At 45.5% G+C, this 18,077-nt stretch overlaps 2 protein-coding genes across 2 annotated transcripts; one reads left to right on the top strand and one right to left on the bottom strand.

Annotated features, from left to right (window-relative positions):
* Positions 1-508: 508 nt before the first annotated feature.
* SERLADRAFT_356705 (uncharacterized protein) lies at positions 509-9,680 on the bottom strand (the record flags this gene model as incomplete). Its single annotated transcript, XM_007319735.1, has 39 exons — positions 509-658; positions 712-915; positions 974-1,291; positions 1,351-1,610; positions 1,664-1,707; positions 1,764-1,927; positions 1,979-2,184; positions 2,238-2,277; positions 2,330-2,442; positions 2,495-2,692; positions 2,753-2,830; positions 2,881-3,151; positions 3,201-3,320; positions 3,371-3,403; positions 3,455-3,583; positions 3,637-3,662; positions 3,719-3,786; positions 3,839-4,174; positions 4,223-4,285; positions 4,335-4,572; positions 4,627-4,714; positions 4,768-5,021; positions 5,072-5,719; positions 5,773-5,787; positions 5,841-6,024; positions 6,077-6,109; positions 6,163-6,205; positions 6,255-6,280; positions 6,336-6,466; positions 6,520-6,588; positions 6,640-6,716; positions 6,769-6,910; positions 6,970-7,055; positions 7,108-7,410; positions 7,463-7,623; positions 7,692-7,899; positions 7,950-7,999; positions 8,055-9,440; positions 9,495-9,680. The coding sequence occupies 39 exons, from the start codon at positions 9,660-9,662 to the stop codon at positions 605-607; spliced, it is 7,035 nt and encodes a 2,344-aa protein (XP_007319797.1).
* Positions 9,681-9,827: 147 nt separating this feature from the next.
* On the top strand, positions 9,828-10,408 carry SERLADRAFT_470677 (uncharacterized protein; the record flags this gene model as incomplete). Its single annotated transcript, XM_007319734.1, has 4 exons — positions 9,828-9,897; positions 9,966-10,173; positions 10,235-10,317; positions 10,340-10,408. The coding sequence occupies 3 exons, from the start codon at positions 10,170-10,172 to the stop codon at positions 10,406-10,408; spliced, it is 156 nt and encodes a 51-aa protein (XP_007319796.1).
* Between the last annotated feature and the right edge of the window lie 7,669 nt (positions 10,409-18,077).

Genomic DNA, 18,077 nt, shown 5'->3' with positions numbered 1-18,077 from the left:
TCAGGATTGTTCGCAACATCATGTGATAGGGTGGGTGAGGGCCTTCCTGAACGATCAAGCAAAGGGATTGATTCAGTGCACTACCAGGAATGTAATTGCCCGTGAAAGCCGTTCTGCAGAACTAAAGAGTTGGAAAGTCGACCAAAAAAAGTAAACCATTGCATTAAGAGGGAATCGAACCCCCGGCGGGTCGATGGCAACGACCCAGGTTACCACTACCCCATTAATGCATGTTTTGTCCTGGAAGATTGCATTATTCTCCCTCCCTAGGTTGAACAAGAGAACTATTCTCTCTCAGACGTTTTCAGCAACCCACACAACTATCAGACCTGCAAGATTATGATCTCTTGATCTAATGAACGCAGTCGTGGTACACTTCATAAGGTTCATTCGCAAGACTGCACTGGGGCGCCGTTACAGTAGACCTTGACGAGGTGTCTGACTTGTACATTTATCTGGGCGTCTGATTTTGGCTACATAGAACTCTGATTACACCAAATCTGTGTTGCTTTTAAACGTTCATTGCACACGTCATTGAAAGGTAATAACTAATTCTACATATAAGATACAAGTCTGATGAGGAGAAAAGGTAGGAAAGGATACATTATGCAAAGCTATTTTCAACATCAGCACTGTCATCGCCCTCCATGTTAGCGAACTGGTAATAGCAATGTCAGTAATCACCATCGTATTTGCACTGTGAACACTCACAGTCAAGAAAGCCGCAGGTCGGTGTTCCTCAGCCCAGAAAAGAAGAGGTGTATCCAGTGTCATCGAGTAGCTCAAAGAAGGAGCCCATAGTTGTGTAAGACCGATGCCGTAATTCCAAATCCTGCCCTCTGGGACTAGTGTCATGCCCAAAACTCGGTCAGAGAGGAGCAACTGTACACGTTCCGACATGTTAGGATTAAAACCCTGGATAAAATAATGGTTAGATGGATCTAAGAAAATAATTGTGTGTGGGAATAACTACAGGAGGATTTGCTGAATTGTCCACATTCTTCCTTCCCCACTCGAATCCAGGAACCGTAATCGAATGCGCAGAGAGAGAAACAGATCCAGGAGTGAAAGATGCCGTGATACAAATCGATGACGAGCCCCATTCTGGATGATCGGCCATCAACTTTGCTTGAGTGGTGACATCCGTTGGTGACAAATGTGGCAGTTCAAGGGCTTGCGTCTTAATCCATCCAAGAGGCTCAAGATCTTTCAGAAGGAAATCGTCCTTTGGTAGTTGAGATGGCAGTTCAACACTATTGTTACTGCCTCTTTGAGGCGCCCAAGCCACAGCCTAAACATCGAAAATAGATAAAATTAGCACACTGCAATGTGGGCAATGAGTTCACATACCTTGATTTCTTTTACTTGCTTATTGTCAGGTGGTGAGACACCATATAAGAAAGCTGCAACTTGAGTACGTAGGTCAGCAGCGCTGATGAATGCTCGTAGTATATTCTTTGGAAGAACGTATGTGAATGAGGCAGCATCGTCTTTGACATCGTCATTCGAGACATAGATATGCTGAAGGCGAAGGGGAAGATGTGTAGCCGAGATTGCTCGCACACGCCAGTCAGACTTGCTACTGAATACCTGCTGTTCATAGTTGGTGGCTAGAAGCGATTAGTTAGTATTGAACTGTTATGATGAAATATGAGAAGCTTACTTGTCACAGTTTGAATGGTGTCACCGTGAACACCTGTTGTTTGTCTAGAGAAGCGTCCCCGTCAATAATTTACTACGATGAATGCAACAATTAAGCTTACGTCTGAATTGCGGTAACTTGACTTTGTGCCTCGGTACTCTTCTCGAGTTCCGCCATTTGCTGCCGCTGCACTGAGGGGGCTGCAATTTCTTGTCCCAGGATGATGTCTCGTATTTCACTGGACGTTAAGGACGCGATATTGACGCTGTTCCGTTTACCGAAATCCTGAATTCATATATTAGTGAGAAAGCTAGTTGGATCAAGAAAAGTACGAACAGCCAAAATCAGATCTTTCATAGCGACTTCGACCTTAATCCACTCTTCATCACCTAATGAAGGCCAGACAAAATGCGGCTCCGTGATGGTAGATTTATCAGGATGTAATATGATCTTCGCTTTTTCGTTGTTTACGTGTAGGCCTCGAAGCAGGAGAATCAGACGAGAGAAGGCAGTATAGCTGGATATGGATTTTAGCCAGTCGTCTACAACGTTCCATTAGTACTCCAAACGTCACGGAAGTAGCAACTCAGCGCACCGTAAAGACTAAACAACACCATCTGCGGTTGCGTAGCGCGCTGTAAAAATACAGTTAATAAAAATTGATTCTCGAGAAACTAATGACCTTACAAGAATCAAGTCTCCAAATTTCTCCATCTTCATACAAGCTTGGAAAGGCAGTTGGAGTTCGCTACCCTTGATGACGATGTTGGGGAAATCTAACAAGTGCACCTCAAGAGGGTCTGATATGTATGTTAGTAATGTGGTGAATAAACAGGGGAATGCTGTGCGTACCCAACATGCCCTTTCTGGTAACTATGACTTGTTTGGGCTGTTCTTCAACAGGTAATGAGCGAACGAGAGCGGCGACTTCTTCGGCGGTCTTCCACTTCGCAAGCTGCCCAAGACGCTTCTGTCCAGCCCAAACACTGGTATGAATGACTTTCAAGAACAGTTGACCAGAGCGAGGGTTGAAAATGAAGATGGCACCATCTGAAGGTCAAAATTCAACAACACGATCGGAAGAAGTATAAAAAAGAATAAAAAACGTACTGATGGGCTTGGTCGTCAGATTACCCTCGAAAGTTTTGTGAATCGTCACACGGTACACATTGGTGTCGTCCACGAACCCTGCGTAACGTATTTAACTTGTAGGAGGTTACCAACGACAGGAAACTTACAGATAATTTGGTTAGAGAATAACTCTGAGTAGTTTTGGCTGTTCAGATACGGTTCTGTGGGCTCCGAGGAGTAAAGCTGAAGACCTTTCCGAATACGCTCACGTAATACGTGACAAGCGGGATTGGCTTTCATGATCTTAGCCATAGCCTGTTGGATAAGGGGTTTCATCCCAGGGAACCAGTTGCCGTAGGCGGACCACAGGTTGTAAGCCAAATCCATTCCAATCATGACTCCTGTAGGAGATGGGTAAATGCTCATGGAATCGGAGACCTGAATAGCAAATTTTAGATTCGCTATGATGGTAAATGTAAAAACATACATAGTCCAAGAATTTTGCCCGCGTATACCGCTCAATATCATGAGTATCGAAGTCACCCCACCGCAATTGAACATCAATCCAGTACTTGTTGCTTGTCGTGCCATCAAGGACGTCCTTAGTCTGAAACCTAGTTTTAGTGGGGTCCAAGCAGAAACGAGCAAACTACTCACGTCAGTTACCAACGAAGGACGCGATATGTTCCACTACAGGCAGTTAGCAGGGGACTCTAAGAATTGCAACGGAAGAAGCCTTACCTTGTAGGCAGAAAAGAGCAGAATGTCTGCACAAGAAGAATTCATCTTGTAACTCTTACGAGGGTGAATGGTCTCCTTCTGAACTGTCTCGATTTGTAGTGGCTCCAGTTCTTGGTCAAATACTTGACACTGGATTGTGATATTTAACTTAAAGCAAATCTACGAAGAAGTCAACAACGTACCAAATCCATGACCACACTCTCGTGAACTGTCAAAGTCAATTGGAATTATGTACGACGAAAATTTGTTTTGAATTGTGCTTACTCTTCTGCCACAAATGCGCACGGAAGATCTGAATCAAACTGATTTTCAAAGTGGGAATTTTACCATGCCTAGACGAGGGAGACTTAGTGGAGAAACTTACATCCTAGAAGATAGACATACATAAAAATACCAGTCAAATCAAGCTGCACTTGGAAACCGACGTAAACGTTGGCTCGGTTGATAGTTGGACTCCACCAGAGGGTGAAACGACGATTAGGAATTTGATTAAGACCAGACCGCTGAGCATTGGTAAGCTTTTTGTATCGCATAGATTCTTCGAAACCAGAAGCTTTCTCCCAGAAGAGACCCTCCCAAGTTGGGAAGTAAGTGCCCTTGAAGAGAGTGTGTTCCAGAATCCCCTCAACACCACCCAATGCTGCAATGACATCTACTCGGTAGTTGTTGAGCTGCCATAGTTTACCATCATGACGTTGCGAGGTCCACCAGAATGGATTACTGCAAAAAGGTCAGATACTCGCAGTAAACAAATGACTTATGACTTACTGTTTAAGCAATTGATACTGCTTCCAATCTGTCCTTACACGCCAACCACGGTCGTACGCCAGACTAATAATCATAAGCCACAGAAGGAACATAATACTGAAGTGGGACGTACGTATGACGGTCTTTTTGGAAGAGCGTGTTGATACGTGGAATACCGCGATCCCAGCTATCTTCAAGATCCTCGAGTGTGAGCCGTCGATTTTGAGCATTCGCTTCTTTCCTCTTCATGGAATATTCTGACCAGACACGAGCCGAATCCAAAAATTCAGCTTCCCATGGCTGAAGATAACGGTATAGATTGGGGATTAATTGGTCTTCTTCATGCGTCATTCCGGCTCGGAAATGGGTTACTAGGAGTAAAAGTGTCACAAGTTGCCCACGCCATTCAGATAAGTAGCACTGACCTCCGACATCTGTTTGTTTCGACCACCGTAAGTCACTTTGAGGAATCAAAACATGCCCCATAGAAAGCATTCCCAAACCGCCGAGTTCCTGAAATGTGACAAGATTAGATGACAATAGGGCACAATAAAGTCAAACCGAACCTTAGGCGTGTAAAACACGACTGGAGGGAAACGCGACGGCATCTTACTGTTCAAACCTATCTTGACACGCGTCTGAATCTTGTTCTCGGCTTTCACCAGTGAATCCAATAATTCGTTGGTATGGATTACTGCCTCCCGATAATACGTCATAAGACCGATAAGAGCCGTATTCCATTTGTTCACGATCTTCGAGAATGTCGTAGAACCGGAACTCATTAATACCTGCCTAATACGATTATTGAATTGCTGGACACCTAAGATAGGATGAGCAACGTGACTGTCAACTGAACAAGACGCGACTTACCATCATCAGAAACACGTAAAAATGCTTGAGCTGTGCGCTCCTTTGACTGTTCGTTAGTCAAGTTCCATACAGCGTCCTTCAAAGAGAACTGCTCTCCCCCCATAGTCCTGATCTTTGGAAGAATGCGGACCTCGAAGCCGCACATCGAGAAAAGTAATTGGGGGTTGTTTTGCGAGTACACGCTGACAAAAGTATCTTCCCACTCGATGGTTGTCAAAGACCTCGGTAAACTTTGCTTAACATTCCAAAAGACAGCTCGGCCAAGATTGACATCATGTTTGATAAGCCTCATGCGACAGTCTCGAGGCCAGCAGCGCTTGTTATTGTATCCGATCACGTTGTTGTTGGTTGGATCAGGGTTGGCACTGAGATACCTCTGAATGAGGTCACGAGCTTCATCTGCAGTGAAACGGAACAGGATATGAAGCCTGTCGACGTAGCGAGAGTATAGACGAATGGGGTGACGGGTCTCCGTAGCTGAGTCACGATACTGCAGGAAATTGTTCGGCATCTGTGGGGGTCCTGCCATTTCGCTGGCTCGTTGCAGGCCCAAGATAAGCAGATCAAGGACGAGACCGTAATACTGGAAGACGAATGCTGAGAACTGCAGACCACGAATGAGACCAAAAGCGTTTGTATGAGCCATATCTATTATCAACCAGGTTAGTGCCTTTATGCGCAAGTGTCAGACTGTTCCTGACCTTTGTATGTCAAAACTAGAGGGAAAAGCCCGTCAACAAAAGTAATATTGTATATTGAGAAAACGCACCAGTGTTGTTTTTAGCAGTGATATAATCCGCCAAGTTATGGTCGAGAATAAGACGAAGTAAACGATTCAATAGTGTCAAATCAATCTTTTCGTAAACCTTAGACAGCACCGTCTCCATCATCACATTGCATGCGCCTTCATTCGTTTCCCAAATATCAGTCAAGTTATTGATACCTTGACACCACTATAGACGGTCTGTCAGTACGGCCATATTATGTAAAGCTGGAACAGCCTACCTTATACACCAAAAGTGGAGGAGGTTCAGTATCCTGCAAGAAACATTTAAGACACTCGACACCCGAAGATTGAGACTGGAACATACGGCTGGTTTAATCCAAGCAGGGAACAGTCCTCTCTTATCAGCCCTAATATATGATCGGCATTTTGGGAGGATGGAAAAAAAGTGGCGCTTACTCAAAGAACAAGAATTGATCCAAATACTGAGATGATACATTAGCTTACACTATATTCACTCGTTAAATAGTCACAACTTACAGCATCAGTGATCTTCTCAACAGGTTCGATGTCGTAACATGGGATGAGCTTGTCGTAGGTATCAAAGAACTCGATCCCCGATTCCTTGAAAGCACGTTGAGTAAGCAGCAATCGCTTGATGCGTGAAAGACCTGATACGAAGTTTAGATAGCGGTACACTTAAAGTTGCACGCAAGAAACATACACTCGTGAGGATTGTCATAAGCCTGCTCGATGAGGGCCAATTCCTCACGCTGTGACTGGTTAAGGCGACCTGAACAAAAGTTATGAGGTATGATAGAGCAAAACGCGATTCCATACTAACCTTTAACAGAATAAGCTTCTTTAAGTTTCTCCAATGCCAATACCAATAATTTCGTGTCATGTTTATAAGACAAGGGACTGGGGAAACTATTAGCAAACATTACCTAGTGATCATGAAAAAGATACTAACGGGAATGGGATGGGAGCAAATTTGCGACTTTCCAGCCAGTGCACAGTAGCTGTGTATATAGCCACGGCCTCTTCCGCACTGATGTATGGCCCATCTTTGAGATAACCGTGCTGTCGCTCCTGTTCTGCCTTCAGATACAAACCTTTTTGAAGTGAACAACAATAAATAAAAGGCCAAAAACGAAAAACCATATGAACTCACGAGTCAGTCGACCAAGGTTCTTCTTAACAACAGCCTTGTCAACTGTCGCACCACGCCTTATACGTTCACGGTTGTAATGAGCAACACTGAACCACATCGATTAGATTGTTAGTGGCAAAGAGGTATATGCGGACGTACGAGCACCACCAATCAGCCTTGCTTTTGATGTACCGCAAAATGATATTTTCAATGGCAGTAGGCATACCAGGTACCTTCCAAGGGATGTTCGCTTTCCAACACCTCCAAGCTTCCGACAAATGCTGCAGAATTGTTTTCGACTTATTCTGCTTGATGGATTCCGGCATCATGTCCAATATGTCATGCATCACTGCAGCACGTAGCTCCAGATCGTAATGAGATTCTACACGCTGCTTGGTCACGGTCTTGGCAATGCCTTTACTATTACGTCCTTCGAACTGACGGGCAAGTAAATTGCCAAGCCTGATGTATATCTTAAGCACTTGTCCCAACAAGGTTATAGAAACGAACTCACCATCGCTCTAGAAGAGGTACAATTCCTCGCATGAAGAACAACCAAACACGCCAACCTGGTGCCCAGAAACCGCAACCAGGGCCTTTGCCGACGGGGCCAGTATTGAAGCGATAGTAAATCAAATGCTTCAAGTCCTTTGTCATCCGAACTTGCCTCATGAGCTGAATGATCGAATGTCATTAATATATGATACTAATCACCACTTTATTGTATGGAACTGAAGACAGACCTTGTACTTATAACGATACATGCCTGTTAAAGCACCTATATGCCCGAAGATATACTGCAAAGCATCGGCCAGCTGGAAGGCATCGACATTGCCCAAACGGAATTGAACATGAGCATCCACAACAAGCTTTGTAAGGCGCAAGATTTCGCGACAAAGATGGAAAGCATTTCCAAAGCGAGACTTCTTCCGCTCCTTGGTGGTCAATGTCCTTGAAATGGACGTCAGTGCAAATACTAGACAGCTGAACTGTTGGCATACTTGACAGGCTTGAGATTCATGTTATAATCCAGATGTAAGTAGTTCAAGTTCTACGATCAAGCCTTTGTCAGATTAGTACCAGAAGATAAACCTCATGGTACCTACCTTGCGGTGGATTAATAAGTTCAACATATTGTAACCTTGCCTACAAACTTGCAAGCCTGCTTCAACCCAGTCCAACTTGGTAGTCTGAAAGAATTTTGTAGCTTTCAACTGGCGGAAAAGGTTCTTCTTCGTCATAGCTTTATCCGGCCTTGATTTGAGCTCATTTAAAACGTAACATTTGAGAAGCTTCTGATACGACACGCGAACTTTTACCGGTTGATTCGGTGGACAATGTTCAAGATACCAACCCTTAACCAATGGAATGTCCTGCGCACGTCTCATCCGACCTGAACGACGGTTGTACGGTTCTGGAGCCCACCACAGAGCAATACCGTCGGCAGTTAAGTCATTCTCCAAAGGTTTTTCTTCGAGGAATGGCTTCACGTCTTCAGGAAGCTCAAAATCATCGTCTTCAGCCCCGTTGGGACCAAAAATGACATCTTCGTGAGAAACTAAAGGTGCGTTCTTTGGTGTAAATCCTCGCAGCGAGATAGGATTGATGAGAGGGTCGAAGTAAAATGCTGGAAGGTCGGGGTCATCCGTACGGATGTACACGTTTTTGGCTACATGATAAGGTGATAGATGAACGGACCGGGGTAGTGAGTTGTACAGATGAGGGAAAGCGACTTTGTACTCGGTGCGAATTTGTTGCCGAATAATGACTTTGTTTATGTCGTTGAATTCATTCCAATCTTCGTCAAACGCATCCATGTCGCGGTACAGAGGCTCGAATTTTGGTCCACCAGGGATGGCCATATTCAACGCCTTCGCGGTGAAGAATGACTTTTTATCGAAAAGATAGCTGGCATTGTTGTCAGGCTGATCTGAGAGAAGCGTTCGTCCCAGTCTGTACAGATTGGCCATGACAGGGAGAGAAAGTGACCAATATCTATAAGATGAACCGTTTACAGATGGGGTGTCGATGAGAGGCTTAGGGTCATAGAACCAGTCAAGTATTGGAGCATCCTCTTCTTCGTCAAGTTCCAACTGAATGGCTTCAAGAGGATCGACATCCAAGACATTGTCACCATAATCCAAAGGCGGCTCCTCGTCGTCAAAGGGAGGGAACCGCATACGCTTGAAGTGCCTACGATCTCGCTTTTCACGTCGCATTGCAAGCCACATGGTGCTCCATTGAGCATGATAAACCGGTTCAATGACACGAGGGATTTCGTTTACGAAGGTGATGGCACCAGTAATGTGATATAACACAGGGACTTCGCGAACCTGCTCCCATGGATAAGGAATGTTTTCCAATAGTTTCATAACCGCATGAGGAACGTATTTGAGCGCGCCAAGATGAACGCGCTTGTCATTGCGAAACTTGCGATTACTCATATCACCATGGTCCTTTATGATTTTTCGCACATGCTCGGGAGGTAAATCCTATGCAGAATGAGAATGCAATACAACCCGATAAAACGAAAAAAAAATGCGCACTTGTTTTCCCATGTCGACGAACCCTCCTTTGCGTTTTTCGCCGTATCTCTTTTTCTGCATTTGAACCCATTTTTGTGATTTTTGTGAAAGTACTTCAGGTGGAATGCGTGAGCCTGATGGTCCACTGAACCCTGACGGTGGTGGCAAACCAGGAGGCGGAGGGGGCATGCCTGGTGGAGGAGTAATGTACGTAGCGCTCATCGTCGTTGTTGACGGCGAAGGGTAAACTTGTTCGCTGACTAAATTGGGACCTTTTCCACCGACATCCTACATTTCGCACTCCGCTTCAAACCGGCCCGGTATTCTCACGCCTATGCTCCGAGTCTTATCCTCGACTCTAATGTTAGTGGAAGGAGGGTTTTGTCGCTCTCAAAAACAGCCTCTCTGTAGGGTTGTCTGTATAGTAAGCTTAATCAAAAAATCAAAATTGTTTAGTGCTCATACGGGAAAATCAATGTTTCTTTTTTTCAGCCACAATAATTTTTCAGCCACAATAACGGAAGACCACTGTAAGGTGGACAACACTGATTGAGAAGGAGAACACAGAATTGGAACCGGGCTGCGGTGGAAAAGAGGGAAGGACTGGTCTACTTTACGTAACGGCAAACAACTGGGTTATGTGGGGACAACAGAATTCCGGGATGTAGCTGTGGTAATGATGTGGCATGATGTCAGATGTGTGAGCCAATCAGCTTATACCCACCCCCTCCATCTCTTTGACATTTTGTTCTTCAATCCAGTTGTTGAGGGCTTGACAATCATCAATGTCCGCACGCCTCATCCACTCATTGTGTTTGGGCAGGAAGCCAAGCCAGCAGACGAGGTATTGCTTTTGTTCAATTGAGAACTTCTGGGAAGTGTCTAGCCACTTGCTGAGAGCTAACAGGGACAGAACTAGAGTCCAGTATAAGTAACTATATTATCAGAGAGTACAGAATGTGTACAGTACCTAGAGTCCAGTATGAGTAACTAAAGAATAGGAATACTGGACTCTGCAATACTAGTCCGAAGTTTTGTAAACAAAGGTAAACAAATCAGCCACAAAGGCGAAATTATAGAATGCTCAGTGAATACTGAACAATACAGCAAAAAAAATAAAGAGGAAAGTGATTTAGAAAGAAGGGAAAATAGATAGCACAACTAGGTGCAGAATCACCAAAACTAATACTCCCCCCTGATGCTGCACCTTGTTACGCACGAAGTGCTTAACAAAGTCTGAGGGTTCGTCGAGGTTTGTAAAGAGACTTATCCGAAGACAAGTTCGAGAACGTAGTTCTGAGTGGAGGTTTTCCAACGGGAGTTGGTCTTCTTCTGAATAGAAGTCTGATCTTAGGAGTCTAGCTTTGTAAGCGTAAACTGCGTAGAATCGTATTAGAGAATACTACTGCTGTTACATGGTATTTATAATGGAAAGGAATCGGTGATAGGAGTTAGGTCCTATCTAGGGCAGGTCCGTCTGTTGAGGACTAAGTACTATAATAGGTACTGTGAATGCGAGAGGAACGGAAGTGTACGTGAAGGAAATGAGTCATCGGTCCGATGGTATAACCGATGAGTAAAAAGAAATGAGTAGTCCTTAAATGTCCAATAGAGATCGTAACACACCTCCCAAGCATTAGCTCCCCCCTGATCTAACAAGTCCCATCATCTGTCTGAACATTTCAACTTTAGGCTTAGCCAGAGCCTTGGTCAACAAATCAGCAGGCGTTTCAGCAGTGGGCACAAAGGTGGGAGCAATTTGGCCAGAGCCAACAATATCTTTCAACCAATGCCAGCATAAATCAAGGTGCTTCATTCGACCATGGTGTTCAGGATTCTTAGACACAGAGATGGCAGATTGGTTGTCAATGTGAAGGGTGGAAGGAGAGGTGATAGGATAGCCCATTTCCTTCAGCAGATTTCGCATCCAGCAGATCTCCTTGCCAGCTTCAACAGCAGCAATATATTCTGCCTCAGTGGTGGAAAGAGCAACAATGCTTTGAAGTTTGGAACTCCAAGAGACAGCACCAGATCCAATCTTGACAAGGTAAGCACCAGTAGAACATCCAGAGTCCTTGTCACCACCATGATCAGCATCAGAGAAAGTGGTGAAGAGTTCAGTGGAATTAGGATCAGGGCCAAGGACAAGTGAGTGATTGAGGGTGCCTTGCAAGTAGCGGAATAAGTGCTTGACAGCACCCCAGTGAGTGGGCCCAGGATTGGAATTGAATCTGGCAAGAACTCCAACAGTATAGGTAATGTCAGGACGAGTGGTGGTGGCCAAATACATCAGAGCACCAACAGCAGCAAGATAGGGAATGTCCTTCATCAGTTGCACTTCTTCTGGTGTCTTGGGAGACATTTCCTTGGTGAGGCGTAAACCAGGGTCCATTGGAGTGGACACAGGCTTGCAGTCCTTCATGCCAAAACGCTCCAGAATGTCCAGAGTGTACTGATGTTGGGAGAGGGAGATGGTGCAATTGCTGAGGTCTCTGGTGATGGAAATGCCAAGTAGGTAGGAAGTAGGGTCAAGATCACGAAGTTTGAAGTGCTGAGAGAGGTCCTTGACAGCTTGGTCAAGTGCAGAATTGGATGTGGATGCGTGTCATGTCGTCAACAAAGACAGGTAGAATAATGTGCACTTCACCTCTATTAAACACATAGATGGCAGAGTCAGAGTAAGTGTGATTAAATCCGAGTTTTTCAAGCACAATGTGCATCTTCTGGTTTCACATCCTGCCTCCTTGCTTGGTCCCATAAATGGCCTTGTTGAGTTGGCAGACCAGATTACGACCACCTTGATGGAATCCCTCTGGTTGCTGCATGTAGACCTTTACATCCATGACACCATTAAGAAATGCATGAGAGATGTCAATGGAGCGCAAATGGAGGTTGTGGATGGCAGCAATTGCAAGGATAACTCTGATAGATGAGATGCGAACAGTGGGTGCAAATATTTCAAGGAAGTCAAAGCCAGGGTGCTGGTTGTAACCTTTAGCCACATATCTGGCCTTGTAGCGCTCAATGGAGCCATCAGAGTTGTGCTTGATCTTAAAGACCCACTTGCCACCAATTGCCTTTTCTCCAGGGGGTAGTTCCACAAGTGACCAAGTTCCATTGTGCTCATGAGCTTGGAGCTCTTCCATGGCTGCTTCTCTCCATTTATCTGCATCAGGACGCTTCATTGCATCTGCAAATGACCTAGGCTCAGCAGAGTCTCCAAAGTGTGCCACTTCATCATCAACTGCCTCAGAATCACTACTATCACTGTTATCACTCTCAATGGCAGGAGTAGGTTGTCTGTGTTGAAGCCACCATGGTCCAGGTGGTCTCCTAGCCCTTGCAGGGCGTCTCAGTGCAATAGGCAAGTCAGGAGAAGGTGAGCGATGAGGAGGGTGATCTGGAAGCTCAAGAGGTTGATTCACAGGTGGTTTTGCATCAAGGTCCAAATCAGGCCCATCATCAGGCAAGTGCTGAGGTTGCTGAGGTTGCTGAAGTACAGCTGGTGGGTCAATATCTCCCCCTGGACCTGGTGCAGGGACATCCTCATCCAGGCCCAAAGGCATGGGAAGTGAAGGTGGCAAAGGTGGAGTAGGAATGGCAGTGGTAGAAGTCTTTTTCAAGCCAGGGAAGTAGTGCTCATCAAAATCAGCTCTCTCAGAGATAATGGTGCGTTTGGTGGTAGGATTGTAGAATTTCCAACCCTTGTACCCAGCAGGGTAACCAATGAACACACATTTCTCCATGTGAGAGCCAAAGACACCTCTCTTATCCTTTTGCACATGCACATAAGCAGTGCACCCCCAAACACGAAGGTGTGATATGTCTGGTTTATGTCCATGCCACAATTGATAAGGAGTAGCATTGACCACTGCATCAGTGGGACACCTATTCCAGACATGCACCAAGGCACCTAGGCATTCACCCCAGAAGATATTAGGCAATCCAGACTCTGAAAGCATGGTAGTGATTCTTTCAGAGAGAAGCCTGTTTGCTCTTTCTGCAACTCCATTCTGCTGAGGCCTATTCTGGGTGGTATGCTGTCTGACAATGCCATGATCATCTGTGAATTGCTCAAACTCCTTGGAGATGTACTCTCCCCCTTTGTCATTGCGCAGAGCCTTGATTTTCCGCTCTAATTGAGCCTCAGCATAAGCCTTGAAACTCTTGAAAGCATTAAAGACATCTGACTTGGCCTTCAAAGGGACAACAACACGAAATTGAGTGTAATTATCGATGAAGGTGACCCAATATCGATACCCAGAGAATGAAGGGGAGGAGACTTGGTGTACATCAGAGTGGATGAGGTCTAGAGGGTGAGCAGAGCGATGAGAAGATGAAGGGAATGGGTTGGCAGACATTTTTCCAGACAGACATGGTTCACAGATAGGATCAGGAGTAGATTTAGACTCAAGTGTCATTCCAGTAACAAGGTTTCCTTGTGTCAATTTCTTGACATCAGCATAGTGGTGGTGAGCCAATCTTCGATGCCAAAGGTTTAAGTCAAGTGGAAATGTTGCAGAAAAGTGTCCCAATTCAACACAAGAAACAGTGGATCCATCAAGGAATGCAGCATTATTGTTGTTGATGGTTGCAGTGAATAAGAGAGTGTTGCCACATATGAAGAACATAGATTGAGATGATATGATGACTTTAAAACCACTTTGACGAGTTAAGTACAAGACTGAGAGGAGATTATTTCGAAGATCTGGTACATGCAGCACTCTGGAGAATTCTACAGCCCTTGATTCCTTGCCATTGATGATAGGGTTAAACACCACAGTACCAATACCAGCTGAATAAACAACAGTATGATCTGCTAGCTTTATGGGAACACGATATGGTGCATAATTGCGAATCCAGTGATGATGAGGTGTCATATGAGAAGTGGCACCTGTGTCTGCATTCCAATCAATGTCGGCATCAAGCTGGAGAGGGCAGTGTAAGTCAGAGGGATGAATAGAGTGGAGGCTTGCATTTCTAGCCGACTCTGCAACCACAGTAGAAAAATGGTATTTTGCACCAGGTATGGCAGATTGATTACAATGATGGTAGTTAGGAGATGAGCAAGAACAATGAGTAGGAGCAGAATATGAATGAGGAGTACATTTAGTTTTATCCATGGTATGGAAATGAGCTGGCAAAGCAGTGGAGGTGGATAATGGAGAAGGTCCAAAAAGTCCACGGGAAGGTCCAAAGGGTCCAAAAGAGTCCAAAAAAGCGGTCCAAAAGCGGTCCAGGAGGGTGCTAAGGCTTCCTAGTGATGCTACAGGGTTATGCCTGTGTTCCCCTTTCAATACTACACTGATATTAACAGAGAAATTGCCTCGAGACAGTGTTGGTTAAAAGGGCTTGTATATGAGTCAACAAAGTGACTTAAGCTCCCCATAATAAAACTAAGTGAAACTCAGCCGCTGCCCGAGAGGCTATAGAAATGACTGTATTATTTACCTAAGTGAAACTACAATAGATGTTAGTTTAAGGTGATCTCTAATAAATGTAATGTAACATACCTCAGCCGCTGCCCGAGAGGCTATAGAAATGACTGAGGTATTCCTATACTAAACCCCCTACTACTTATAGTCGGAGGTGCTACTCGCTACAGTATAATGACTCCTAGGAGTACAATTGTGCTCCTAGGAGAACAATGGCTGCTTTGGCAGAGACCGGGTTTATCCAGTTTTGTCACTCCCACTCGAGTGCAACCGTAGTCCCATAGCTTTAGAGAATTTCCAGTGTTTTTTGTGAGTGAGGGGTTTAGTGAGAATGTCTGCAACCATATCTCCTGTAGGAACATATCTGATTACTGCCTCTCCCTTTGATACTAAGTCATCTCGGATGAAATGATATTTGCGTTGAATATGTTTTGTGCGAGCACAGATGTTACGATAACACAATTTCCGGACATCTCCTTTCCTTTTTATTCTCCGCTTTAACTTTATACTTTAAGTGCCACGCGGCATTTCCCTTTCTCGCGCCGCGTTGCCTTTCTTTTACTTTTAGACTTAACTCTCTCACACAGTGGAGCTGGCCATACGGGCTAGGCCCTATGACATCATCAGCCACTGCCTTCATCAACTGTATAGTACACATGTACAAACAACCTGTAGTAGTATATATACCCCAATAGATCCAGGAGACTCCTCAGCGAGTCCTCCTGTTGTATACCAACAAACTCTCTGCAGCTTAAGGGGTAACCACTCCCTCTACATCTTCCTTATAGTGTGTTCTTGTGTGCGCCAGAGTAACTAACTCTTGGTTGTTACATTAGGACTCGCTCTTTCTACTCTCTCGCACGTGTGTGCAGAAGTCCCATCATTTGGGCACCCGGACTCCAGGGTGAAGGAGATTGGTTAGCGGTTAGGAATATCCCGTATAGCAAATAGGTGCGCTCCTAGCGACGGCCTTGTAGTGCTTTGGGAGAAGAACCCAAAACCTGTGATACGCGGCCCCCAGCGTTAAGGGGAGTACTTAGCTCAGCAGCTGGTGTGGAACCACTGTTGATTAGAATAAAAATACATAACTTCTTTTTTGAATACCTCTGACCAGGCCAGGCACTTGCCTCCGCCAGTCTGGAGAAGGGTTGACAGCTTAACAAGCGGACCACCCCCTGACAACCGTTCGGACCAGGGTTTATTACGTTTACATTTTATATACATTTTCAAATACTATAGTGTGGGTAGTCGGAGATTGAGATCCGATACTCAGCTGGGAAGAGGTTGATCCGCAGATAGCAAGCGGGGACCCCCAGTTACCTAATTTTTACGTTACCCAAAGAGAACAAGTCGACATGTCGTCGCAATCCCAAGATATGAATGCGCTACTGCACGCAATGCGTGTGCAGATAGCTGAATTAACCTCGCAGCTCGCCGAGATACAGGCCAACCCCCCTGTAGCAACCCCCTCGGTAGAGAAAAAGTTTAATAAGAAAGTCGAAGTCGTCGCTGACCCTGGCGCCTTCGAAGGAGACAGAGCGCGATTTGCCGAATGGTGGATCAAGCTCCAGATTTGGGTCAAGGCGAACTGGGACACTTTCGCCGACGATTTTGAGGTAGCCACTGCGGTGCTATCTCGCCTAAAAGGACCTGTGGCGGGTCGATACGCCCAAGTAAGACTCCAGGAATGCTACACCGCGGGTGTGTGGCCCACCTGGGACGATCTCAAAACAGAGATCGAAAAATATTTCAAACCGCAAGCTGAGCGTGACTGGGCGCGTCAGCAAATCCGTTCCTTCAAACAAGGAAACATGAGGACGGATGATTTCGTAACCCGGTTCCTGGCCCTCTCAATCCAAGGGGGTCTTGGCAATGAACACGCAGTGGAACTGCTAGAACGCAATGTGAACCCTCGCATTGCCGAACAGATCTATCTGCAGGATACACGAAGTGACAACTTGGCCCTGGCGGCTGAGGAAGTACGACGAGTCGGTAGAGCCATAGAGCTCTACACCATGCACCAAGGTGGCGGGTCCACCAAACAAAACAACATACCCCAGAGGCGCCCTGGGTCATCAAACCAACATCATAATCACTCTCACGGGTTCAAGCCGTTCGGGCTGCAGCCAGGACAGGGTGCTCCTATGGATATCGGCGCGGTCCAAGGCGGACAAATGCGCAGATTCAAGGGCAACTGTTACAACTGCGGCCAAGAGGGACACATGTCCCGAGACTGTAGAAATGGGGCGCAGGCTGCCCAACAAAAAAATAATCAAGGGCGCCAGGCGCGCCAACTAGAAATCGAGAAGCCGGACGATCGGCTCAACTCTTTGGCCGGTCGTTCTTACGACGAAATCCGGGCCTTCTTCTATGACCAACAGGTCAACGAAATGAAGGCTCAGGGAAAAGAATTCGGGGCTTAGGTCACTTGGGTGCCTTAGCTCCTGGTAAAAATGAAGTAAACCACAACAAAGTGGCCCCTGCTCCGGGGTGTTGCACGAGCAATAACGGAATGACGGGGATGGCTCCCCAATTTGTAAATAAGTTTTTAAATTTGTTATCAGAAGTATGTACTTGTATGAAGAAATGTAACTGCAATATTTATGATACTACCGCTGCACCAGCGTCTCCCTTGGAGCGTGGCCCCGGCGAGACAAACACTAGGGTGCTTGATTCTGGTAAAACAAAAATAGAAAAACATGTGTCATTCAAGATTCCTTCTTCTTCTTCTTCTTCTTCTTCTTCAGAGCCACCCTTTCCCGAAATCCCAAGGCGTGTGTTGATGCGCACGTATTTATTCCAAAAGGAGATCCGTTTAGACGTTGGCATGGAAAACCTTGCCAGGGGCAAAGTACACTCAACGAGCGCACTGCTTGATTCAGGCGCTAACGGGATCTTCATAGATCAGGTCTGGGCGGAGCAAATTGGACTCCCCCTTGTAAAATTAGAAACGTCTATTCCCGTCTATAACGTTGACGGTACGCTTAACGCAGGTGGCTGTATTACACACAAATGTTCTTTTGTGGTCGAATACCAAGGACACAGAGAACGAGTCACTGCCGAGGCTACCCAACTAGGGAAGATTAATTTAATCTTAGGCTGGACCTGGCTATTTAAACACAATCCTGAGATCAACTGGCAGACAGGGGTTGTCACATTATCACGTTGT

This window comes from Serpula lacrymans (genome assembly GCF_000218685.1).
Source record: "Serpula lacrymans var. lacrymans S7.9 unplaced genomic scaffold SERLAscaffold_8, whole genome shotgun sequence".
NCBI lineage: Eukaryota > Fungi > Basidiomycota > Agaricomycetes > Boletales > Serpulaceae > Serpula > Serpula lacrymans.
Note: the sequence above shows the minus strand (reverse complement) of the source record. Positions and strands in the feature narration are given on the sequence as shown.